Source organism: Mobula hypostoma, chromosome 16, assembly GCF_963921235.1.
Source record: "Mobula hypostoma chromosome 16, sMobHyp1.1, whole genome shotgun sequence".
Lineage (NCBI taxonomy): Eukaryota > Metazoa > Chordata > Chondrichthyes > Myliobatiformes > Myliobatidae > Mobula > Mobula hypostoma.
The window spans coordinates 24,407,435-24,434,971 of NC_086112.1; the positions used below are offsets into that span (position 1 = coordinate 24,407,435).

The 27,537-nt window shown below is 38.4% G+C and overlaps 1 protein-coding gene across 3 annotated transcripts in view; it reads left to right on the forward strand.

Annotated features, from left to right (window-relative positions):
- mcc (MCC regulator of WNT signaling pathway) overlaps positions 1-27,537 on the forward strand; it is a 132,241-nt gene that overhangs the window by 1,384 nt on the left and 103,320 nt on the right. For 2 of the 3 annotated variants that reach the window (XM_063069162.1, XM_063069163.1), the window contains exons 2-3: positions 7,752-7,999; positions 11,619-11,830. In XM_063069162.1, the coding sequence (XP_062925232.1) occupies positions 7,752-7,999; positions 11,619-11,830 (460 nt within the window). The remainder of the gene's footprint in view (positions 1-7,751; positions 8,000-11,618; positions 11,831-27,537) is intronic. The other variant, XM_063069164.1, reaches the window with a different exon arrangement.

Sequence of the window (27,537 nt, forward strand, 5' to 3'; positions counted from 1 at the left end):
AGTTCTCAACAACATAGGTAGGAAAAGGGTTGAAGTCCTGAAGAGAGAATTTAGGAAGCTGAAAAGCAGGACCTCAAGGGTGGTAATCTCTGGATTGTTGCTGGACTGTTATTCTGCCTCATCCCATCAACATGCACCTGGACCATTTCTCTTCATACCTCTCCCATCCACTTACTTATCGGAACCTCTCTTAAATGTTGCAGTTGATCCTACATCCACCACTTCCACTGGCAGATCATTCTACACCTGCATCACCCTCTGAGTGAAGAATTTTCCCCTTGTGTTCCTCTTAAGTAAATATGGAAGAAGTCTGTTTGCATTTCCCTATCTATACTCTTCATAATTTTGTATACCTTTATCAAATCTCCGCTTTTCTCCTATGCTCACCAGATTAAAAGTCCTAACCTGAAAAACCTATAACTGAGGTCCTCAAGACCTGGCAACATCTTCATAAATTTTCTCTGTACTCTTTCACAGTACACTTTAATCTATTATTTTGCTTTGCACTCTTACAGATGTCTTTTCCATAGGTAGGTGATCTGCACACAATACTCCAAATCTGGCTTTACTGGAGTTTTAAAAATATCTCTAGATAAAAAAAACTCTAATTTCTAAATTTTAAAAATGTACAATTTCAGCATAACATCCCAGCTTCTAGACTCGTACTATAATTTATGAAACCCAGTGTACCAAGAGATTGTATCTGCTGTGACACTACTTTCAATGAATTATGGTTCTATATTCTTAAATCTCTCTGTTCTACCATGCTCCTTGGTGCCCTACCATTCACTGATTGTCCCACCATGGTCTATGCTACTGAAGTGCAATACATCAGATTTGTCTGCATTAAATTCCATCTGCCATCTTTCAGCCAATTTTTCCATCTGACCGAGATCCCACTGCAAGCTTTGATAGCCTTTCTCACTGTAATCTATGTACCAATCTTGGTGTGATCCGCAAATTTGATGATTCGGTTTACCAGATTATCATCCAGAACATTGATATAGTTGACAAAAGAGAGCGGACCAATCTCAGTGCGCCACAGCACCAGTCACAGGCCTCCAGACAGAGAAGCAACCATCTACCGCTCTGGTTTCTTCCATGAAGCCAATGTTGAATCCAATTTACTACCGCACTATGAATGTCAACTGATTGAATCTCTTTGACCAGCCTCCCATGTGGGATTTCCTCAATATCCAGAAACTTGAAGCTGTGCACCCTTTTCACTGCTGACTCCTCATTGAAGGCTGGTTTGTGTTCTGATTCCGCATTCTCAAAGTCCACAATTCCATGATTTTGCTGACATTCTAAGGCTGTTAGTGACAAGTGCTGTCAATCTTGTTAGTTATCAGTCTTATTTCTAACAATGTTAACAGAATTCTTCCTGTACTTGTGAAATTATGGTAGAATTGCCACAATCCCTTCCCTTCCTTTTTAAAAAAATGTTAAACAGGCATTTTATCTGGATTTGCCACTTACATACTTTTGAAGAAACTAAACCATCGGCCTCCACCCTTTTAATATATTAGCCTTGTCCAATATTTCACATTAATTTCAACCTCATCAATATCCTTCTCTTTTGTAAAGCCAAGCACAAAATATTCTTTAAAATTCTTACTTACATTCTCTGCATCTTCATACAGCTTACCAACTTTGGTCACTTTTATGGTCTACCCTTCCCCACTACATACTATACATACAGGTCATACTATTTGTGGATTTCATTAATTTTTTTCCCACAAGTAACTTTTTTAGTTTCCTTCCCAACTTCATTTTTAATTTCACTCTTCACTTTCTATATTCTTCTTTGCTTTCTATTGTATTAAACTCTTGATATTGGATGTAAGCTTCCCTTTGTGACCTTATCTTCCTTGCACCTTGCTATTCAGATAATAACAGATTTGGAGATCCACTCTATATTTGTATGAGCAACACACACAAAATGCTGGAGGAACTCAGCAGGCCAGGATTCATCTATGAAAAAATGTACAGTCGATGTTTCTGACTGCATTTTTTTTCATAGGTGCTTGGATTTTCAGCATCTGCAGATTTTCCCGTGTTTCTATATTTGTATGATTACAGTTTGACTAAACCCTTTAAATCTCTTCCTTCTACGTTTGGGTAGTGTTTACTGTCCATTACTGTAAAGGCACTTTTTACTCTTGCCTCAAAAATGAACTTCCTCATTTTATCTTTGTCCTTAATTGTAACAATCCTAAATCTAACAATCATAATGGTTACATAAAAATAGTGTGCCACTGATACTCTGCTCACCTAACCTATTTCATCCCTTAAGACTAAATCCAGAATTGTACCCCACCCCCATCTCTTTTTTGGGTTTTTGGCTATTGGCTTATAAAATGCTTCTTTGGAGGTCGGGAGTTGTGATTGGGTCTGATCTGTGAATGACATCCTCATGTATTGTAAATTTAAGTGTGCATTTCAGGGGAATTACATTGACAGTACCTAAATCACATTTAGAGCAATTGAAATCTCCCATCCCAGGATGTGCTGGCATTGGAGAGGGTCTAGAGGAGGTTCATGAGAATGATATTGGGAATGACAGGGTTAACATATGAGCATTTAGTGACTCTGGGCCTGTACTCACCGGAAGAATGAGGGGAAATCTCATTGAAACCTACCAAATATTGAAAGGCCGAGATAGAGTGGACATGGAGAGGATGTTTCCTACAGTGGAGGAGTCGAGGACCAGAGAACACAGCGCCAGAATATAAGGACGTCCTTTTAGAACAAAGATGATGAGGAATCTATTTAGCTCAAGGATGGTGAATCTGTGGAATTAATTGCCACAGGCAACTGGTGAGGGCAAACCATTGAGTATATTTAAAGCATGGGTTGATAGGTTCTTGATTAGTCAGGACGTCAAAGGTTACGTGGAGCAGGCAGGAGAATGGGGTTGAGTGGGATAATAAATTGGCCGCTTTAAAATGGTGGAGCAGTATAGATGGGCTGAATGACCTAACTGCTCCTATGATCCTTGTTTCATGCTGCCCTGGTCACGGCTGTGAATGTTTCTTAAAACATATTGCTGTCCTACTTTTGATAATGCATAAGCATTACCTAGCTGGAAGGAACATCATAGAAAATAAAACTGTACAGGCCCTTGGGCCCATGATGTGCTAACCCTTTACCCTACTCTAATACCAATCTAACAGCATAGCCCTCCATTTTTCTTCTATCCGTGTGCCTCTAAGAGTCTCTTACATGTCCCTAATTTATCAGCCTCTACTACCATGGCAGTGTGTTCCAAACACCCATTCTTCATGTAAAAAAAAACTACCTCTGACATCTCTCCTGTACTTTCCTCCAAACATCTTAAAATTATGTACCCTCATATTAGCCATTTCCACCCTGGAGTAAAGGTCTCTGGCTATCCACTTTATCAATGCCTTTTGTCATTTTGTGCCTCTATCAAGTCACCTCTCATCTTGCTTCTTTCCAAAGAGAAAAGCCCTAGCTTGCTCAGCATGTCCTCTCTATTCCAGTCATCATCCTGGTAAATCACCTCTAAATCCACCCTAAAGTTTCTGCATCCTTCCTATAATGAGGTGATCAGAACTGAAGCCCAAGATACCTCTGTACCTCCAGACTGTTAAGAGTCCTAACATGAAACCTCTATTCTGTCTTCAAGTTCAACCTTCCAAAGTGAATCACTTAACACTCTTCTGGGTTGAACTCCATCTACCACTTCTCAGCTGAGCTCGACATCTTGTCAATGTCCTGTTGTAAACTACGACAACCATCTACACTATCCGTAACACCACCAACCTTTGTGTTGTCTGCAAACTTACAAATCCATCCTTCCATTTCCTCATCCAAATTATTTATAAAAATCACAAGCAGCTGGGATCTCAGAACAGATCTCTGCAGAACACCACTGGCCACCAACCTCCAGGCAGAATACATACATAACATCTACTTCCACTATCTTACTTCTGTGCTCAAGCCAATTTGAATCCACACAACCAAGTTTCCATTGATCCCTTTCCTCCTGACTTTTTGAATGAGCCTACCATAGGGAACCTTGTCGAATGCTTACTAAAATCCATATACACCACTTCCACTTATCTGCCATCATCAATTTGTTTTCTCATTTCCTCAAAGAATTCAATCATAACAGTATCATAATTTCCTCTCCCTTAATTAAATATTTTTGCATACCATCTGGTCCTATTTCTCTCCAAGGCTATGCTAAATGTCTGGAAGTTGTGATCTCTGTCACCGAAATCTCACCCACCAAGAGAACTGACACCTGACCTGGTTCATTGCCTGGTTCCATAGGCCTCTATTGGCCTGTCTACATTCTGCATCAGGAATTCTTCTCAGGCAGACATAATAAATTCTGCCCCATCTAAACCTTTCGTACTAAGGAGGTGCCTGGAACGTTGATGTCACCCGTGACAGCAACCCTGTTATTATTTTCATAACTTTCTAAAAAATGTTTCTCCTGATCTGCACCTCACTGTTTCTGTTGCTATTGGGGTGCCTATGGAATACTCCCAGTAGAGTGATTGCACCCTTCCTGTTTCTGACTTCCACCCACACTGACTCAGTAGACAATCCCTTCACAACATCCTCTCTTTCTGAAGCTGTGATTCTTTCCCTGATTAGCAATGCCACTCTCCCATCTTTTACCTCTTTCCCTGCCTGTTTTGAAACATCTACACCCCACAACATCCAGCAGCTAGTCCTGCCCTTGTAGTGGCCACAATGTCATAGTTCTATGTACTGATTTATGCTGTAAGTTTGTCACCTTTGTTCCTGATAATTTGTGCATTAAAACAGATACATGTCAGCCCATCCAACTGACTGCAATTATGCTCTTTCTACTGATTTTCTTTCCTCACGATTTCTTTACACGCAGCATCAACCTTTACATAACTGCCCCATCTTCTGACCCAGCGGTTCCCAACCACCAGGCCGCAAAGCATGTGCTACCAGTCCGCGAGGAAACGGTATGAGTCAGCTGTACCTTTCCTCATTCCCTGTCACGCACTGTTGAACTTGAACATGGGATTGCCAACTGTCCCATATTAGCCGGGACATCCCGTGTATTGGGCTAAATTGGTTTGTCCCATACGGGACCGCCCTTGTCCCGTATTTCCCCCGCTAAGGTAGAGCATTCCTATGAAACCTTTCGTGCCGAAATGACGTAAAGCGAAGAAACAATTACCATTAATTTATATGGGAAAAATTTTTGAGCATTCCCAGACCCAAAAAATAACCTAGCAAACATACCAAATAACACAAAATCTAAAATAACACTAACATATAGTAAAAGCAAGAGTGATATAATAAATACACAGCCTATATAAAGTAGAAATGTATGTACAGTGTCGTCGGGAAGATTAAGCCAAAACCGATTTGTGTAGAAAAATCGGCACGTACACACATGCGCATGTCACATATGCGCATGCGCACAGAGGTGCCTGCGCAAGGCTTCATGGTTATGGTAGTCTTTCTTGGGGTATACCCAAGTGTCCCGTATTTGATTGCCACTTTTGTCCCTTATTTGGGAGTGAGAAAGTTGGCAAAAGACAAGTTGAGGTGAGTTTAACCCTTCTTGAACAACCCCCACCCCTGGTCGGTCGGTCCGTAAGAATATTGTCAATATTAAACCAGTCCGCGGTGCAAAAAAGGTTGGGGACCCCTGTTCTAACCTGTACTATGGTTCTCAAACCCAGCCAAACTAGTTTAAACCCTCCCCAATAACTCTAACAAGAATTAGCCCGCAAGAATATTGATACCCTTCGAGTTCAGGTGTAACCCGTCCCTTCTGTACAAGACATACCTTCCCCAGAAAAGATCAAGGGCATCTCAGAATCAGGTTTAATATCACTGGTGTATATCGTGAAATTTGTTGTTTTAGGGCAGTAGTACATTGTAATACGCAATGTAAAAAATCTGTAAATTACAATGAAAAATCTTTAAAAAAATTAAATGAGTAGTGCAAAAAGAGGAAAAAAGTAGTGAGTTCATGGGCTCATTGTCCATTCGGAAATCTGATGGCGGAGGGAAAGAACCTGTTCCTGAATCATTGAGTGTGTCTTCAGGCTCCTATACCTCCTTAATGATAACAGTGAGAAGTGGGCATGTGCTGGATGATGGGGGTTCGCAATGATGGATGCCACCTTTTTGTGTCATCGCCTTTTGAAGATGTCCTCAATGCTGTGGAGGCTAGGGACCATGATGGAGCTGGCTGAGTTTACAACTTAATGGTGATGCAACCAGTTAAAATGCACTCCACGGTACATCAGAACCAGGTGTAATACCACTGGCGTATGTTGTGTAATTTGTGGTATATTTTGATTCTGTGCTGTAGCAACCACACCCTCCCATACCAGATAGTGATGCAGTCAATTAGAATGCTCTCCGTGGTACATCTGTAGAAATTTGTGAGTGTCTGTATTGACAACCGAATTTTCTCAAACTCCTAATGAAGCCACTGTTGTGCCTTCTTTGTAGCTGCATCGATATGTTGGGTCCAGGATAGATCCTCAGATTACATCTGCTGTAGGCCTATTGTGGTGATAGGCAAATTGCAGTGGTTCCAGGTGCTTGCTGAGACAGAAGTTTATTCTAGTCGTAACCAACCTCATTTCTATATCTGTAGAAGTTTGTGAGAGTCTTTAATAACATACCAAGTGTCCTCAAACTCATAAAGATATGTAAGCGCTGTCCTGCTTTCTTTGTAATTGCATCAATATGTTGGGCCCGGATCTTCCAAAGACTTTACTTTATGCTTTATTGTCGCCAAACAATTGGTACTAGAACATACAATCATCACAGCGATATTTGATTCTGCGCTTTCCACTCCCTGGATTACAAATATTAAATATTAAAAATATTAAAAGACGATGCCTCAAAATGGTGACATCCATCATTAATGAGCCTTCCCATCTGGGCCATGCCCTCTTCTCAATACTACCATTGGGGAGGATGTATATAAGTGTGAAGACCCATGCTCAATATTTTAGGAACACCATTTTTCCCTCCACCATCAGATTTCTGAATGGTCCATGAGCATTCCCTCACTATTCCTCTTTTGTATTATTTACTTATTTTTGGAAACATAGTAAAATTTCTTGATGTGATAATCAACTCAATTCTGATTGCAGTTTTAATGAGCTGTTTGTCATAATACCTCTCAGAATGAGTCCTCAAAACTTTTTTTTTGTTAGCTGTTAGGCCTCAGTACCTACTGTTCTGTTGTGGATGTATTAAAATATTTGTTATTTTTATTTAGTTTTGCCCTCTTCAGATATTTTACTTTTTTAAGCACTGAAAGATAATGAAAGCCAGAAGGTCTTTATAAGAAACAGACTTTTTCAAGTTGCATTTAAGACCATTTTGTGGTTGATGATTTTAAGTATAAAAGCTGTTACTTTCAATCATCAAAATTTTATCTTTTTGAATGCTTGAAGTTTAACTGGAAAATTAACATTCAGATGACATGCTTGAGCAGACAGATTTGATTCTGGGCTTGTTTCCAAAATAAGACTTGTGAAATAATGCTTCCTTTATATGTATCTACATTATTTAAATTGAGGCATCTTTGCCAAACTTTATAATATTTGCAAACAAAAACCTTAAGTTAAATATTACTGTAACATAGGAGAAAATAGCTTAGTACCATTTATTAAACATATAGTCAACAAAATGTTTTAATTTTGCCAAGCCAAGGGATTGTGTTTCTATAAGTGTAGTGATCTTTGTTTAACTCTCTTCAGGAATGATTTGCTTATGGTGTGTCGACAACTAAACATGGAAGAATCTGTTGCAGAGATTATGCATCAATTGGGAGCAGACGAGAATGGCAAGATTTCCTTTGAGGATTTTGCACGTTGTCGTATGCAGTTGGTGTCTGAAATAAGAAAAGAAGAAGGAGAACTTTCAGTTAAGTCAGATGAATGTTGCAAAAAAAGAAAATTACGTGATCGAATCGCTTCATGGCCAACCAGCAGTGACAACAGTCTTGGTAAGTAAATAGGACAATGGGAAAAACAGTTTTGGTGTGTTCTTTATTGTGACAAAACATAATATTAGACAGAATTTGTAATTGGAGTTTATTCATTCTCTTTGGGGAAGTGGAATATTGGGCATGTTGTTTTGTTAGAATTGAATGGTGAGCTAGGCCATAAATAAAATACAGCAAGTGCTGGAAATGGTCAGTAGTTCAGACAACATAGATGGAAAAATAAACAGCATTTCACTTTGAGACTGTTGTTGGAACAGGGAAAGAAAGGTAAAGGTCAAATTTAAATAACAAGGTGATCGGAGAGATAGATAAGGATAAAGCCGTGGTACGTGAGTCTTGAGTAATGGGGCTGTTAGAGGGTGATTATGTTTCTTTATCTAGCACTGTAAGGGTACGTCCACACTACGCCGGATAATTTTGAAAACAAAGCTTTTTCTCTTCGTTTTGACCTTCTGTCCACACTGAAACAGCGTTTTCATCCCCCGAAAACGGAGATTTTCAGAAACAATCTCCAGAGTGAATAAATCTGAAAATGCCTAATATCCGTTGTAGTGTGTACGGGGTAACTGGAGAGATTTAAAAATGCTGTCATGACAACACCACAACAACAATGCTTTTTCTGCTTCTGCTTGGTACTGCGCAAGCTGTTATAACATGCAGTTGGTGTAAACGGCGTGAGAGTTAAATTGTAAAGCGAGCTTTTTTAAAACGCTGTCATGACAGATAGCTGCAGCGCGGCATTTCATTTTTTTCTTGAATGCAACCACCTAACAATTTCAGAACAGACGGCAATGAGACTGAAGCCAGAAGGGTTAGAAATGTACTCACCAAATACTTTGACCCATAGCTTACTGAATAAGTAAGTATACTTACTCACTTTGCCCTGTTTTCTGTCCTTGCTTGTATGAAGGTGGTTTACCTATTTATGCAAGTGCTTCTCTGACAATAGATGTGTAACAGCCTAATGTAACATTGTATGGAAATACAAGATAACACTGATGCAGACATTTTATACATTTAACAAGGTGCTTTATTAATGCAACAGAGTTAGTCAGTTTTTCACTGTTCGTTGTCAGCTGGGTCATACTGTCCGTGAACTCCCTGTCGGTTGCCTCCATACGCTCTGGTATTTGTGTTTTTTTAGTTTTAAGTCCTCCTGCGTGAGAACCAAGAGCAATTCCTTTTAAATTTTTCTGCTCTGTAACTGGACAAACATGCACTAAGTATACCGTTTCCTCTTCGCTTGTTTTCTGTGTGTCCTGCACATGCCCAGTAGGAGGAGATTCGCCCAAATATCTGTCTAATGTGAACAGAGATATTTTGAAAAACGCTTAGTGTGGATGCCTGTAGTTTTTACTGGAAACCGGTGTTTTCAAATTTATCCGGCGTAGTGTGGACATAGCCTAAATTTTGCACACCAGGTATAACAATGTTTACTCTGCATAATAATGTTCACATCTCTTTTCCATATGCATGGTTACCATATTCTTGTTTTATGGATTCTTGAATTTTCTCTGTTGCTAATATTAGGCAAATTTTCCTGTAATTCTATTTCCCCTGTTTACCTGAAAATTAAGTTTTTATTTGAAACTTTTCAGTCCATGAAGTTGATTTTAGAATTTGGGATATTTTAGGAAATGCATCGGCCTTCTCTTCTACCATTTTTCAGATCCTTGCAGTATGTACCAGAGCTTAATAGTCTTAATAATTTCTCCCATCCCTTTTCTTATCAACTAATATTGACCACTTTGTTCTTTATTATCATTGAATCCTAGGACTCTAGCAGTTTCTGCTCTTTCTTTGTGATTTGCTGCTGTAGAAGCAGACAAAAAATAAATTGTTTAATTCTTGTACCACTTCCAGGTCATTGTGGTTAAGCAGTACAGTAGATCATATGTCATGAATCCTTTTTGATCACTGAGCCCCAGGATAATATTTTGTTCCAAATACTGGTATAACTAAAATGCAATAGACTATCTTGAATCGGATTTTTATGTGGAAAAACTTGTGAAACTTGAAACGTTTATCTTTTTGAATAGAAGTGTGTAGGATGACCTTGTAGCAATCTGCTTTGTAAGGAAGTTCCTTTTTCATCCTGTCTTTACTGCACATAGTGTTTTGTTGAAAATAGTTCGTTATTGCTGGTTCATAAAGCATTCTTAGGAAATTTCATTCTTTCTCCACAACTTCTTCAAAATTCATACTACTCTTACAATAACTTAACAACTTCAGTCCTATCCAACTGCTCCAGCATTTATACCTCACTGAGCATTATCAGTTGCGTTGTTTTACAATCTTCTATTCAGATAGCCACTTCTCCACCTAATAGGCTACGTCCACACTACGCTGGATAATCTTGAAAACAAAGCTTTTTCTCTTTGTTTTGACCCTCTGTCCACACTAAAACGGCGTTTTCATTCTCCGAAAACGGAGATTTTCAGAAATGGTCTCCAGAGTGAATAAATCTGAAAATGCCTAATATCCGTTGTAGTGTGTACGGGGTAAACAGAGAGATTTAAAAACGCTGTCATGACAACACCACAACAACAATGCTTTTTCTGCTTCTGCTTGGTACTGTGCAAGTACTGCCTTACGGCTTTCAGAATGCGCAGTCAGTGTGAATGGCGTGACAGTTAAATTGTAAAGTGAGCTTTTTTGACTATTTAAAAACGCTGTCATGACGTGCCGGAACAGATGGCCGCAGTGCGGCATTTCGTTGTTTTCTTGAACGCACTCCCCCACATAACCTAACAATTTCAGAACAGATGGCAACGAGACTGAAGCCAGAAGAGTTAGAAATGTACTCACCAAATACTTTGACCCGTAGCTTACTGAATAAATAAGTATACTCACTTTGCCCCGTTTTCTGTCCTTGCTTGTATGAAGGTGGTTTACCTATTTATGCAAGTACAAGTACTTCTCTGACAATAGATGTGTAACAGCCTAATGTAACATTGTATGGAAATACGAGATAACACTGATGCAGACATGTTTTATACATTTAACAAGGTGCTTTATTAATGCAACAGAGTTAGTTAGTTTTTCAATGTTCATCGTCAGCTGGGTCATACTGTCCATGAAGTCCCTGTCAGTTGCCTCCATACGCTCCAGTATTTGTTTTTTTTTAGTTTTAAGTCCTCCTGTGTGAGAGCCAAGAGCAATTCCTTTAAAGTTTTTCTACTCTGTAACTGGACCAGCGCGCACCAAGTATACCGTTTCCTCTTTGCTTGTTTTCTGTGTGTCCTGCGCATGCCCAGTAGGAGGAGATTGGCCCAAATATCCATCTAATGTGGACAGAGATATTTTGAAAAACGCTTAGTGTGGACGCCTGTCATTTTTACTCGAAGCCAGCGTTTTCAAAATTATCCGGCGTAGTGTAGACGTAGCCATCGACATTATGTTCCTTGCCTGATTGCTCAATGTAATAATATACAAATCCTTTCCTGAAAGACTCACCTTCCCAGCCCCTTTATATAATTTACATTTCGATGCAGCTAGTAAGTTGGTATTTCAGAACTAAACACAGTATCTGACAACTATAGTAAACGTGGTATTACATTGTTTATGAACTGCCCAGGTGCATTTCTACCTTCTAAGTCACTTCTTTGTTTCTCTCCAGGTGCGATGTCAGGAGCCAGAGAGAGCTGGGAGTATGATTCTGGAGCTCGGGATCTTCAGAGCCCAGAACTAAATACTCAACCAACCGTTCAGAAACTATTAGAATATGGTGGTGTTAACCTGGATCAGCAAGTTGTTTTACAGAAACTCTTAGCACAGGCTTCAAGCTTGAGCCAGCCAATGAGTGGTGGTTACTTGGAGTTAGCCAACACAGTGAGTGCTGCTCTCCTTATGTGAATCTTTCTCATTCCATCTATAAAATAAGTTATCCAAGTAAATAAGAATGCGTTTCAAGTGCATACCTGGGATTTAAGGTTTGCTCATAATAAATCTGGTGAGAGTACATAGTATTATATAAAATATTTTTAGACAACCATTTGTTCCTGATTCTTGTTGATTATTCCATTATGCAGACATTTACAACAGTTGGCATTCTTGGTGACATCTAATGTTTGCTTTGGTGTGTGAATTTTTTTGACAATAACCACTGAAGTTCTTGCCTGTGTTTTGTAGTTGATATAGTTTTTTAAGAGCATGGATATGAAAAAGAACAGTGCTGATGATGATTGGGAGTTGGCCTTGAAATGGTTCCCTACTCAAAGTTGTTTGAATCAAAGTCATGATGATGGCAAAACACAAACTCTACTTGTCATTTGTCTAATTTGAATGTATCAAATACATCCTTTGTGTGTAACTAACTTAAGTGAAGGTTATACAAACACAAGAGGAGGAATTGACTGGATAATCCATCTTGTCTGCTCTGCCATTCACTAGGATTAACGCTGATTTGATTTTGGTCTCAATTCCACTCTTCTGTAGCTTTGCATAGCTCTTGATTTCCTCAAGTCTTCAACTGCATCCTCCACAATGCTACATTTAGGGTTCATTTGCTTCCGTGGTGATGTTATAAGTCATCTTCTGAGCTGGGTTGTTGTGGGAAATCTCAAGACTGCGGACAAGCCTATACTGGGCACCTGATATGGCTAGGAGCCAGACAAGACTTGTGGGGCTGGTGGCAGTGTGTTGTAATTTCTGTTGCATAGGATTGCCATCAGTGTGTTTTTCGTTTTCAGCTTTTATTTTTATAAAGCTGTTGATCAGTCTATGATATCGTATCCCTTATTTTCTTCAGTAATTATTTGAAGAAATGTGCCTGCAAATTTTCTGTTTTGTCCTCTTCTCTATGAAATCTTTTTTACTCTTTACAGCTAAGAAATGGGGAATTTGATTTGTGTTTTCAGTACCAAATATTTTTAAAAAATCAAGCTATCCACCGGGGTGTTGATCACATTTGTTTTCTTGCCCCTGATTTCAAAGTTACCCAGTGACTTATGATCATTGAATAATTGCCCTCCACTTATCTGATGTTGGTTACTCTCAGGCGCTTGTTTGAATTTATATATTTGCCAACAACACAACTGTTGGCAGAATTTCAGATGGTGATCAGGAGGCGTACAGAAGTGAGATAGATCAAATGGTTGAGTGGTGTCACAGCAACAACTTGCACTCAACATTAGTAAGAGCAAGGAATTGATTGAACTTCAGGAAGGGGGAGTTGAGGGAACACACTCCAGTCCTCATTGAGGGATAGGAAGTGTAAAGAGTGAGCAGTTCAAGTTCCTGGTGTCAACATCTCTGAGGATCTATCCTGAGTCCAACATATTGATGTTTCAAAGAAGGCACACCAGTGGCTATATTTCATTAGGAGATAGAGGAGAATTGGTAAGTCACCAAAGACACTAGCAAATTTCTACATATGTACCATGAAGAGCATTCTAACTGGTCACATCACTGTCTTGTTTGGCGAGACCACTGCAAAGGATCGGAAAAAGCTGCAGAAAGTTGTAAACTCAGCCAGCTCCATCATGGGCACTCGTCTCCCCATCATCCAGGCCACCTTCAGAGGAAGTGATAGATGTGAGAACAATTATAATATTTACAAACATTTGGATAGATTTCTGATTGGAAAGGTTTAGAGAGCAGTAGGCCAAATACAGGCAAGTGGGATTAGTGTAGATGGGTATTTTGCTTGGCATGGACAAGTTGGGCTAAAGATCCTATTTCTGTTCTGAATCAAAAGTTTCATACAGAGGTGAAGAAGAATTCATTTTCAGGATTGTGAATCTTTAGCCTTCTCTACTGTGGAGGTGGGGGTTATTAAGTACATTCAAATCTCTCTCTTTCACACACACAAAATAAGAGAACTGAAGGGTATGGAGAGAGAGAGAAGATGGGTGGTACTGCGGCTGATGTTGGATCAGTCATACTGAATGACAACTTTCTTAAGGACTGATTGGGTCTCTTATGTTATATAAAAAGCAACTTTTTAAAACATTTTGGAACACTAAATAATATTTGGAACATAACCAAAGGAAGATAAAGATCATATATGTTTTAAAATATAACTTTTGAATCCATTTTGAAATAATCTCATACTTGATTACTCTCTTTTGGATAAATAACATTTTTGGAGCCTGAATGACTGCTAAGCAATACACATGGTTTAGTATGCTATTAAAAATTGTTTTACATTGTGTAGTAGTCTGATTGTTTTCAGGACATCAGACATCAAGATTAGTTTACAAATACAGTATTTGAAATTTGTCACTTCATTGTTTTTCCTTTGTGCTGAAAAAAGCTGTGAAGCAGTACAACCTGTAGAGGAGAGATGAATTGTCGAGAGTGGATGAGAATTTCTGCATTAGTGTATGCAGTGTGGATGTTTTGAATGTTGTCAATTCCACTGAGGGAAAATACCTTTTGCTACCTTTGCAACTCCATATTGCAGGCCAGAGAAATTGGGGTATCACTATTGCTAAGGTAAAGAACATGCAAAAGTGCATTTTTTTTTTCTTACCATTCAGAGTTGTCACCTCGAAGAGATTGGATGTACACTAATATAAACTTTGATTTATTCTAAAATGAGTGCAAAGTTGACCAAAGTTATCGTATTTAACTTAGAATGAAAACCAAAATTCTTTCAATGAAATTAACCAGAATTCCCAGAGTCAGGTTTAATTAAGCTCTCTCTCTCTCTGGCTATTCAAACTTAAATATTTAACTGGATTTATTTGAGGGAGGGATTTAAAGGACAAAACAATTGAAGGAATTCGGGGAAGGATATGAAAAATTATTTAAGAGTTTAGAAGATTGGGTGCCAACATTAATCAGCAAGTTAAATGTTGTGGAAATGTGAAATTCCTTCTTCCATAGGGCAAGAGATGTTGTAATAAATTAACAAATTGTTCACCAGTATTGAAATTTTTTGTGTTTCAGTGGGCATAGATCCATTGTGGCAAAATAGGTTTGAGGTATGGATTTGCTCTGATCGAATTGAATATGTAGTGTACTTGAACTTCCATTAGACCTTCATGAGGTGCCAGTTGAGATTATTAAACAAAATTAAAGCACACATTGATTTGAGGTGATGATCTGGCAATGACTGAAGTTTGGTTAACAGCAAAAAAAAAACAAAATTGGGATTCATTGGTCATATCTGGTTGGGAGACAATGCTTAAAGAGATGATGTAGTGATGTAATGGGACCCCCTGATGTGTTCGATTGATTTTAGTGGTTTGGATGAGGGGATAAACAAATTCAGTGTTCCTTATGTTATAAAATAGGGTGATAGTGTGGCCTCTGAGGAAGTTTCAGAGATATTTCAAGGAAATAAATATGGGTTAAGTGAATAGCAAGATATGTACAAAAATATGAAGGCTTCCACTGGTAGTAAACCAAGATGGTGTTATTTTTAAATGTTGAAAGTAAGGACATGGGATCCCTTGTACATCAATCACAACATTAACATGTAGATACAATAGACATTTAATAGGGAAAACTGCATTATGGCCTTTATTGTAGGAGGATATGTATACAGGAAGTTTTGCTCCGTTACACAGAACCCCCAAGAAACTGCAGTCAGTATAAGAACAAGTTTGATCTCTTTACTTGTGGAATATTATGTAAGTGTAAAGAAGGAATTGTAGCAGAGGTTTGCTTAATTGAATCTTAGGATAATATGTTTCTCAAAAAAGAAAGATTAAGTGAACAAGGCCTATACCGATTGAATTTTAATTTTGATTACCCTTATTGAATTGTAGTTTCATGTATGATGCTGTTCTTCATCTTAATGTCAGACTGTTTCCCATATTATTTTTATGTTATCTTCCAAAATATAAATGGTCTTTGATTGAAAAAGTTGAACTGCTTGAGTGATAAGCCTGGCTCTAATTTGTTATGAATTAAGTTTCAGTAATAGTTAAGAATATGAGGTGAACTGAGTTCACATTAGATAATCGAAAGAAGAAAATGCGTTTTACAGGAGCATTATCATCAAATGGGAACCAAGGAAAACATTATAACAATTACAATCTGTCTAAGTGTCAAGCCCTACAGAATTAAACTGCCCATCTTTAAACTTAATAGATACTTCTTCAAGAACCAAGTACAAACAGAATTTCCAGAAATAGTTTATTCTGTAGTTGCACCTTCATGCAACAGTCCCACTACATTATATTTCCAGTGTCCTGAATTTAAACCTGATCTTAGACATTGTCTGTTTAGAGCATCTATGTTTTCCCCTCGGACCATTAAGTTTTCCCTGTTGACTTGAGTTTTATCCCGCATCCCAAAAACATGATAGTTGAGAGGTTAAATGGCTATTGTAAATTTCCTAAAGATAGTGATGTGAAAGAGAAAAGTTAATTGGGAAATGGAAATACATGAGAGTTCACATAGACTAGTTGAGTCAATTGGCCTCCCGTATTGTAAATAATATAATTATACATAAAGTTTCTAAAAAAAAATCTTGATATTCATTACAGATATGCGTAATAGTAATTTTAATAGGATCTATTTATGTAGATGGTAAAGTGTCATTGGTTCCTGTTCGATACCAAAGCTCCTGTATAAGGTATTTCCCCTCCTTTCAATTTTCAGTGTTTGCAATCAGGAACGTTTCTGTACTTGATGGTGGAGGTGATGCCTGTTTAAACTTGCATTTTCAGAGTTGTTGCTGAACTGTGGGATAGCTGGAAGGCAGTTGCCACTGGCTTGGATTTGAGAAGGAAATCTGAAAATGTTATGACAAGAACCTGTTTTTATCTGATAGATTGGGCCTGCGTGGGGTAAATAAATTATTTTACAGAAGATTTTGCTCTGTCATTGCTGGGAGAGACAATTAAAAATCCACTGCACCGATGGATTAAAAGTCACAGTGAGGCTGGGAGGCCAGTTGACAGATTTTCTTCCAATCACCAAATGGGTTTGTGGTAATGCAGTACTTTCCATGTTACCGCTATGGAGGCCAGCTTTAAATTCCTGGTTTTGTTTTAACTGTTTGAGTTCACCTTCTTCATTGTGGAATTTCAACTCGTGCCCCTGGATCATTCAAAAATCCAGCAGCTAGTCTAGTCAAATAACCAGTACTCATCATATTTCTCATCATATTGACCCTGCTTTGTCAATCACCTATATCCTCTAATTTTTGACGATTTTACCAATTTGAATATTTCTCCAAATCATATATTGAATTTTTTTGAAGAAATAACTTGTGCTTTGGATAAACGGGAACCAGTGGTTGGAAGTCCTAAGATTTCCAAAACGTATTTGATAAGCTTTTTTATATGATAACCCCTTTCATATCTTTTCTGTCCCAAGAGATCAATCACAGTTCTCCGAACATTCCTTGCAATAAAGTATCCCAGAAACCATCAGAGCAAATATTTTCCACACCCTCTATAAAACCTTCACACCATTCCTAAAGTGCAGTCAGCAGATCTGGGTACAACATTCCAATTGTGGTTGAACCACTTTATTTCAAATATTTATTGCAACTTGCTTTTATACTCTTCTCCATTCTGCATACGTTCAGGATTTTCAATTGCATGTTCTCCATTTATTTTCTGTGCTTTGTTTACTGTTGTTTGTTGTTGCCTTGCAGCTGCTTTTAATTTGTTTTACCTACATCTTTAATTTCTTTCATTCTTGTACTTCACTTAGTTATTTTCCGATATGTTTTTTGAATGAATTTTTGAGAAAGCTTATGTTGGATCTTGGTGAAAATATTTCCTAGCTTATGTAAACCATTAGGCTGATAAGTGGAAATTGAGCAAAATGTCCATTTTATAATTGTAAAAATCTGCAGTACATTGGGTTGCTCATAATCTGTGAATTTGGGTCACTGTTAAACTTTTTCCGGATTTCTCAGCAACAGTCTGCAATGAGCACAGGTCTTGTATTGATGTTGAAAGATCATTTTGTGGTTGTTTCAGGACCTGTTTGTTGTTCCTCCCTGGGTCTATGCTTGCCTCCCATTCGCTCTCCAGACTTGCCTGCAGGCTGTTACTAGTGAGTCAGCTGGCCCACAGTGAAGCAGAACAAAGTGGCAAGCTCACTCTTCAGACGATGGGCCACGAGATCCATTAAAATTAGGCTCGATGAGCAGTTTCCACTGAGATTTGGGGCTCCTGGTTTTGAGCACATGCTGGCAACCTGCTGTAACAATTTAGTGGCATTATTTCTTTGTTTCACATAATATCAACTAAATCACCCATTTCTTGACTAGATGCACTTTTCCTCTTAAATTCAGATCTTTTGTGACATTTTCTCAAAATCACAGTGTGTTCTACAGATGAACCTTCTACAGCTAGTATTTTTATAACCCAATGTGCTTTATTATTGTACTTTTTATCCGAATGTAGTTCTGTTCATTAAGTATTTGTTTCCTTTTTGATCTTTTGTAATTTTTGGCTGTTTCAGCTCTTCACTGGTCATTTTATTCCATTACGTTTCACAGAACAGTTTCTACTTCAGCAAAAAAAAAGTTCTCAATGTACTATATCTCAGCCAGCCTAAATCTGTATAGAAATCTTTAATACATGCTAATTTCTGTGAAACTTGAGTTGTCTTTTAAGCGCTTTGAGTATTCCACGAAATGAAATGGCTGAGATGTTATCAGTGCAAAGTTGTAGAAAACAATTAGGGGAATCAAATTTTTCCCATATCCTTACGCCTGCACCTACTTGCTCCCATATAGGCTTTACCACTTCACATTATGTTTTTGTCATCCCCATTCTGGATTTGATTACTTCCTAAACTTTTTATGTTCAATTATCAGGCCTTAAAGGTAGCTGCTTGTAATTTGATCTAATGTTGTCCATAAGCCTCTATCTTGCCCTTCACTTTATAGTTGGTTGCCCTTCTTTACTCATAACAAGCAGTCTCGTATCATTAAAGATGTTTTTAACAGATTTGTTAATGATGATAAATATCAAGGCAAAGTCAGTGTAGTTTTGTGTTTTGGAGTGCTTAAGAAATAATGTGCTGTGTATAAAGGGGAATGAGTGGATGAATGTACTGATGCTTTACAAAAGCATTTGATTAGCTATTACAGCAAAAGTAATAGCAGAAAATAAAAACTCACGCTGTAGATAATAAATTGTTTGGTTCAAATGAAGCAAAGTTAGGCTTAAATGGGTCCTTCATTTGATTGGCAAATAGGAAGATTGGTGTGTTGCAAGGATTCATTTTGTCACAGGAGAGTGGAACCAGTCCTAGAAAGTTTTTGTCAGATGGGTTTATGACCAGCAAAGGGGTAGACAGGTACTGAAGGATGGATGGGAATGGTTAGATTAGTAATGATCTTACAAATGGCAGAGCAGGTGATGAGTGGCCTACTGGTAATGCCACATACTTGTGCTCATATGCAACATCTTCAGAATTCTAGCTTGGGGAAAGACCAACCTGCATGTTCTTAGTATATTTTCATGGGTGATGCTTGTCTGACAGGACATCATTACTCTGCTGCTGCTTTGGTACTTGATGCTGAGCCCCAAGATACTTTGTTTTATTACGATCAGTCCCCTGGAATTGTTTAAGCTATATTCAGGCAAATAGTGAACGTGGGTGACAGATTGCTTGCAGTAAATTTTAGGCAATATTTTTGTGGTATTAGTTGATGAAGAAATACTATGATGGTGATTCCGGTGCTATGAGGGATTGATAGTAATCCTGTCTGAAGGTAATACAGGAAGATATGAACCTATAATTTGACTTTGGCTTAGCATAATCTGCAAAGCTGGTAGGTTGTACAGGACTTCAATCATCCGGGCACATTCTCTAAATTTTTTTTTGTCCAAAATGACTGAAAATTCTAGTCCAATATACTGCACATAATGACAGTTATATAGGCAAATAATGGCAGTGTTGATTGATATATTATTGGGTGGAGACCTTTTTCTGATTGTATGCTGGTTTTGTGTTCAGAACTATGGTAACAAAAGTTTGTGTTGTTTGGAAGGGAAGGTAAAGATCGGTGAGGAAAAATACTCAGTCCTGAAGAAGGGTCTCAGCCTGAAATGTCAACTGTTTACTCTTTTCTGTAAATGCTGCCTGATCTGCTGAATTCCTCCAGCATTTTGTGTGTGTTACTTTGGATTTCCAGCGTCTGCAGATTTTCTCATGTTTAGGAAAAATACTGGTAGTGTTTTGCCATTTCCTCAATTGAATATGTACGTACATCCGTCAGATGTTCCCCCCCCTCAATTTATGGTAAACGACGGATATGGGGTATAGTATAGTTCACTACAGTTGTAATTCTACAAATGTTTTGGGCTTCTGCTTGTCAAATTGCCTTGTACTGTGTGCAATTTAGTTCTGATGTCACAATTTTAAAAAAAGTATTTTAATTAACAGTCAGAACGTGAGTGTTTGATCAGCTCACAATACTAAAAAATTGCATCGTTTGCATTCTACACTTTAAGGGCATTGCAGTCTTGAATGCATAAAATTATAAATTGTTAAATCATTAGATTATCTTAAATAATTTTCTTTCACCTAGCGTACTTACAGCTTCCTTAGGCATCCTCGCCCATCTCTTCAATGTACACTTTTCAATCAAAGGAACACAAGTTGATTATATAGCCTGTCAGATTTTGTTTTTTTGAGATTGTAGATGAGATATGGTGTAACTCTCTATGCCTAGTATTTCTTTAGCTCTAGCTATTAAATAATCCTTGCCAAAAGCAACAATTTTATATTAAAGCTACTACTTGTCTGGGCTTCAAAGTTCTTTATTTATGCTATCTTCTGGATATAGATCATTTTACAAATTTCACTGTTGAATTGCCTCATCTTAAATTTAAACCAGCCACTCAAGCCCCCAGTTCTAGATGCTCCAGTCATTTTTTCTACTGGCTCTGTTTTATCTCAACTAATTCAACAAGATGACTCCATAACTTTCACTGCCTTTTCTAGCTGTGTTGTCAAGTTCAGCGAAACATGGACTTGAACCTCAAGATTTCTCTTTTCAACGTTACTTAGATCTGTATTGTTATCTTGCCCCTGTTTGACTTTTGGAAATGCATTCTTCATATTTGGATTGAATTCCATTTCCCAACACTCTACTCAACTTTCCATCTATCAATCATGTTCTAAGCTGAGCTGATTACCTGAGATGTTTCACACATTAAACTAAATGCAGTTGAGCCTGGCAGCCCTCCCATTTTCCCTAACTTGCCTATCTGTTGTGCCCTCTAGATACTCTGCATTTGTCTCCTTTTCTTCTTGTACTGCTCACACCTCTTCTACCCCCCCCCCCACCTCTAAGCCACCAAGTTAGTTTAAACCCTCTGGAGTAGTGTGAACAAATCTTCCTGCAAGAGTATTGATCCCCTTTCAATTTAGGTATAGTCAGTCCTCTTCATAGAGATCTCACCTACCCCAAAAGTGATCCCAATGATTTCAACACACATCAGTAACTATCAGCAGTTGTGATACCTTAACTACATCAGTGTAATTTTGAGATTTGGAAGAGAATCAGCAACCTTCATACTGTGCCTAAAATTCTGATTGTATTGCTGAAGGTTCTAAAGTTGTGCAATATCTTTAGCAACCCTGTAGGTGGAGCACTGTGACAACTCAACTGATCTGAACGTGAATTAGTCCATGCTAACTTTGCAGTGGGGATTTGAAAGGTTTTCTTGAATATTCTGTATTAATATACTTGAATTTTTTGAATAAAATCTATTTTGAAATAAGTGACAGGTGCCTGCAAGTACAGGATTGCCTTTGTAGAATGAATAGAAATATTCTCCAAAGCAGGCAGATGACATAAATTTGTTTTTTTCCAATGTAGTAAGGTGGAAGTAATACAAGTAGATTGCTTTTTTTTACCTGGAATGATTGTTTGTGTCCTTAGTTGGTGGAAAAGGAATCAAGATCAGGTTTATTATCAACAATATAAAAATGAGAGATTCTGAAGATGCAGGGAATCTTGAACAGCACATAAAATGCTGGAGGAACTCAGCAGGTCAGACAGCATTTATGGAGGGCAATAAACTGTTGACATTTCACCAGTCCTCATGTGAAACCATCCTTCTAATTTTCACCAGTACCAGTGGAATCATCAGACATGCCTTCCTCAACCCTTTCAACATTCAGAAGCAAATGTTTCCTCTACAACTTCCTGACTTGCTTTTCCATCTTAGCAACACACATCAAAGTTTCTGGTGAACGCAGCAGGCCAGGCAGCATCTCTAGGAAGAGGTACAGTCGACGTTTCAGGCCGAGACCCTTTGTCAGGACAAAACAGAAGAAAGAGCTAGGAAGAGATTTAAAAGTTGAAGGGGGATGGGGAGAGCCAAAATGACAGGACAAGACAGGAGTGGGAGGGATGGAGCCAAGAGCTGGACAGGTGATTGGCAAAAGGGATATGAGAGGATTATGGGACAGGAGGCCCAGGGAGAAGGAAAAGGGGTGGGGGGGAACCCAGAGGATGGGCAAGTGGTATAGTCAGAGGGACAGAGGGAGAAAAAGGAGAGTGAGAGAAAGAATGTGTGTAACTGAAGAAAGAGCTAGTAAGAGATTTAAAAGTGGGAGGGGGAGGGGGAGATCCCAAATGATCTCCCCTCCCCCTCCCACTTTTAAATCTCTTACTAGCTCTTTCTTCAGTTAGTCCTGACGAGGGGTCTCGGCCTGAAACGTCGACTGTACCTCTGCAGAATTCCTCGTGTTTGTGCTTTTCTATCTTGTCTGATTAGTAATGTTAGGCAAGCTAATAAAGCTAAGCTTAACTAGTTCCTTAGTCTAGATGGCTTGTATCCTGGGCTTCTGAAGGAAATAGTTACTGAGGTAGTGGAAATTTGTTGTAACCTTCTAAAAATCATTAGATTCTGGACAATAGAGGATAGTAAACTTGAGACCATAGGACATCTGAAAAATCTAATAAAGTAGAGTTAATATGGCCTCATGAAGAGGAAAGTGTGTCTGACAAATTTATAGTTGTTTGAGGCAATCTTAATTAGAATCTATTCTGGGGAATGTATTAGGACTTCTGGAGTAATTTGCTGGGGTACCTCACTAAAGGCAAAATCACCAGTTAAGAGTCCGTGGTGTTGAAAGCAATACATTGGCATGGAAAGAAGATTAGCTAACAGGAAATGGTGAGTAGGGATAAGGTGGTTTTCAGCTGGACACTCTGGGGTGCCAGAGGGATCAGTGGTGGGGCTGGAATTAATTATGTGAGGGGATCCAGGAGTGCCCCTATTAACTGTTTGAAGAGAGACATTTATCATTGGTGGTTTGTTTGGAAAGGAGAGAGAGAGGCAAAGATTGACGGTTGGACTGATACGGGAGTTAACTTTGGGGATAAAAACTGAGCAGGTCAAAGGTTGCTATGGTGACCAACAGGACATTATTGATGTTACTTCCAAGGACTTGTTGCCTGCTCTCATTCCTTTACAGACACAGGAAGGAGGGACTCTTTGAATGACAGGTGATGCTCAGCACAGAGAAATAAATAGGAGGTCAGATGATACGGACCTCAGACACATGATTTGGACACTGAGTGAGCATTGTTGTGCCCACAGAGAAAGTGGGTTTTGGAGGATCGATCAGGCGGATTGATCCAAGTGCTCTGCCAGTGAAAATTTAAAGGCAAGACCGGTGGGGAGTTGTCCATGTGTCCGACCCTGGCCTGGGTAGACAGCTCAACCACACCGACGTATGGTCCCCTTTGGTGTTCAAGTCACAGTTGGTGACTTGTGAAGGATTTCGGAGGACGATGAGGAAAGCGACGGCAATAGCTCACCTGAAGACTCAACTCACTCTCTCTCTCTCTCTCCATCGCTGTTCAACTAAATTCCACGAACTGAACTGAACTTTCCTCAACATCGTGAGACTGTATCTTTTTACCCCTAGACTTAAAGAAGCTTGGTTTTCATACATATTTTTCCACACTTACTGATTTGCTTACTTATATATGTAATTCTTGTTAACCTGTTTGATTTATCTTCACTTAGTTTACTGTATTGCGTAGTTATTAATAAATATTAGTTATTAGCAACCCTAGACTCCAAAGTGGTTTCTATTTCTGCTGGTTTCTTTATCCCTGTCACGGGGTACGTGACAATTACAACATGTATAGTTGAGTTAAGGAAAGATGTGAGTATGTGGTAGCTAAATTTGTGAATGCATAAACTAGGTAAGAAGGCAACTTGCGAGGCGGATATGGCTAGTTTAGAGAGATTAATAAATGAGTAGGCAAAAAAAAACAATTGCCAGAACCTGCTGTTGGAAAATGTAAAGTTATTCATTTTGTCAGGATGGGCCAAAGTATAGACCATAAGATATAGGAGCAGAATCATGCCATTTGGCCCATCGAGTCTGCTTTTGTCATTTGATCATGGCTGATCCAATTTTCCTATCAGCCCCAATCTCCTGTCTTCTTCCCGTATCCCAGACCAATCAATAATTTTGATGTAATATTTAAATGGAAAAATAGTGCAGAAAGTTGCATAAAAACAAATCTGGATGTTCTGATCCATGAATTATGGAAACATGATATGTACAAGGGCATCAGTGTACAGGGAAAGTTGATCGAATTTTGGCCCTATTTCAGGAAGGGGTTTGGGGGGGGAGGGTGTTGAGTTGAAATGCAAAGGAAGAGAAGTCTTAAAGCAATTCTGCAAGGCATATATTTGACCTTATCTAGAGTTCTGTGCACAGTTTTGGTACTCTGTTGAAAGATTGTGATTTCATTGGTGGTTGTTCAATTTCTAGCACAAAGTTCTCTGTTGTTATAGGTGCCATCTTTCTTTTGTAGTGTTAAACTTGTCAGTCATAGTGCTGAACAGAAGTACTGTAGGTCCAATGACCTACCACAGCTATTTTTGCCATTTTACACTAATCACATTTGCCCACATCAGACACATTTATTTCTATTCCTTACTTGTTTAAGTGCCTGTCTTAATACCTTCTAAGCATAGTGATCAAGTCTGATTCCACCACTTTTCCTGGCAGTGTGGAGTGGGGGGTGAGGGTAGGAAAAAACAAAAGCTCCAGATCCCCTTCAAAAATCCTTCTTCTTGCCTTAAATATACAGCATCTTGTTTTTGATGCCTCTACCATGAGAAAAAGGTTTTCACTATCTACTCAATATATACCTCTTGTAGTCTCTACATACTTTGGTTAGTCTCCTTCACCACCTCTGCTCCAGGGAAAACAAGAATCCTCCTGTCCAAGCAACATCCTGGTGAATATTCTCTCTATACCCTCTCTGCACTCTCTTACATTTTTCCTATAGTGTAGTGACTGGAACTGCACCCAATACTCCAGTGCTGACTAACTAGTATTTTGTAAATTTGCAACTCTTAAGAAGTTGCAACTCTTGTATTCCAGGCTCCAATCTATGAAAGCAAACAGGCAATATTCCTTCTTTACCACCCTGCATTGGACTTGAGCCCTAGTTTATCAGCATTCCTTGGTGTCTTCCTATTTACTGTCAACATCCTACCCCCAAGTGACTTCCCAAAATGCATCACTCACCATGATTAAATTCCATCTACCAATACTCCTCCCATCTTTCCAAAGGGAAATGGTAGGAGCTAATGTTTATCTCTCAATTTTTATCATTTCTGTTTTAAACAAAATATCTGATATCATTGCTATATATGGGTGCCTGCTCGCTGTCAACTTGTTTTACAACAATGATTCTGAAGTGTCTTGAGGTTCTGAAAGTTGCAACAAATGGAAACTTGTCTTTCCGTTTAGATATTGTAGATAGACTTTATTTTAAAAAAATTAATTGATAGAAGAATTTGAACATGCTGCTTGGAATAACAAAGAATAACATGTTTTCACTTTTACTTTGTGCATGTAAATTAATTTAGGTTACATAATTACTTTTCAGTCAGGTTAGAAGATCGGCTGAATGACCTTTTACTGAGCTGTAATATTCTACATCCAGATGAATGCTTTGAACTACATATTTGTTCAGGTCATGTTTACATTTTCAGAATAGATTCATTTGAGTTAACAGTTGTAGCTAATTGTTCTACCCTTGTGGAGAACCAGACTATAATAAATTCACACAGTTACTGAATGATTAGAATACAGATTTTAAATAGTTAACTTTTAATTTTTGAAACAATGACAGGAAAAGATGCAGACTATTAGTGGATCCACCCAGATAAATTTCATAAACATTTATGAGTAAACTAGAAAGCCTTAAAACCAAGTATGTTTAGTATCTGTGTTAAGTGTGCTAACCTCAGTGGACTTCCATTCTGTTATGAAAACCCTGACTCAGATAACTTCTATGTAGTTCACAGTTCTTATAATGTGATGCAAATTTTTATCAGGTGCAAAATATAAATTTAAGCATTTTTTAAAACAAATTAAGAAGTTTAGGACTTGGTTAAAATGTCTTTTGTTTCAAGGGTGACAACATTAATACTTAGAACATAGAACAGTACAGAACAGGAACAGTCCTTTTGGCCCATCGTGTCTGTGCTAAGCATGATAATTAAACTAATCCCTTCTGCCTGTACATAATATATATCTGTCCATATCCTGCATATTCATGTGCCTATCTAAAAGCCTCTTGAATACTATTATCACATCTATTATCCAATTCAAGGTACCTACCACTCTGGGGTTGGTGGATGTGGGAATTAAACTTGCCTTGAACATTTCCTGTAAATTTTTCCCCTTTTGCCTTGTGTACATGTCCTCCAGTACTCGACATTTCTACCGGCCGGGCGGGGCGGGGGGGGGGGTGGGTGTGAGGAGATTGTGGCTGTCTACCCTATCTATACCTGAACTTCTGTAATGTCTCCCCTCTGTCTCTGATGCAAAGAAAACATCCAAGTTTGTCAAACCTATCTTTAGAGTTTATATACTCTGATCTAGATGAACTGGCAAACATACTAGTTTACATAGGTGTTTACATACTAGTTCTTATTGATGTAGACACAGAGAGCTCCTCTGCAAGTCTTGCCAGAGATTGCAGCATTTCTGTCCACCCAAAAGGAGATTAGGTCTTCAAGCTGGATTGCCAAGTCTGGAATGGTGTCTTAGAGCCATGTCTCTGTCAGGACGAGTGTGTAGCAGTCCTTCAACTTGCACTGGTTCAGACATGGACACAAATAATCTAACTTAGTTTTTGGCAATCGTATGTTAGTGAGTTGAATCGTCGATGCCAACTGCTTATTTAGTATTTCAACATCCTCTCACTCCCTAGCATAAATCCTTGAGTGGTGCTACCCTTTTCCTATTTACCTTCTTGTTTTTAATCCTACTTGTTAGGGAAATTTCATGTCCCCTTTTGGCTCTCCAAATTCCTTGCTTTTTTCTTTCTGGCTTTTTTTTCATATTCCTCAAAGGCCTTGTCTAGTTTCTGTGCCTTAAACCTTATATAGCAGATAGATACTGGTTAATTGGGGCATTAATTAAATAGTGGAAATAGTTACAAAGTTATAAAAAAGACAAGCTACTGTTTACTGAGTAACAATTTATGTATTTAAATGAAATACAGAACAAGTTAGAACACATATTAAATTTTGTAAAACATTGAATGAATGTTAGAGCTTTCAAAATGACAATTTAACTCTTTTTAAATTCTTAGAATGTGGGATCTGTAT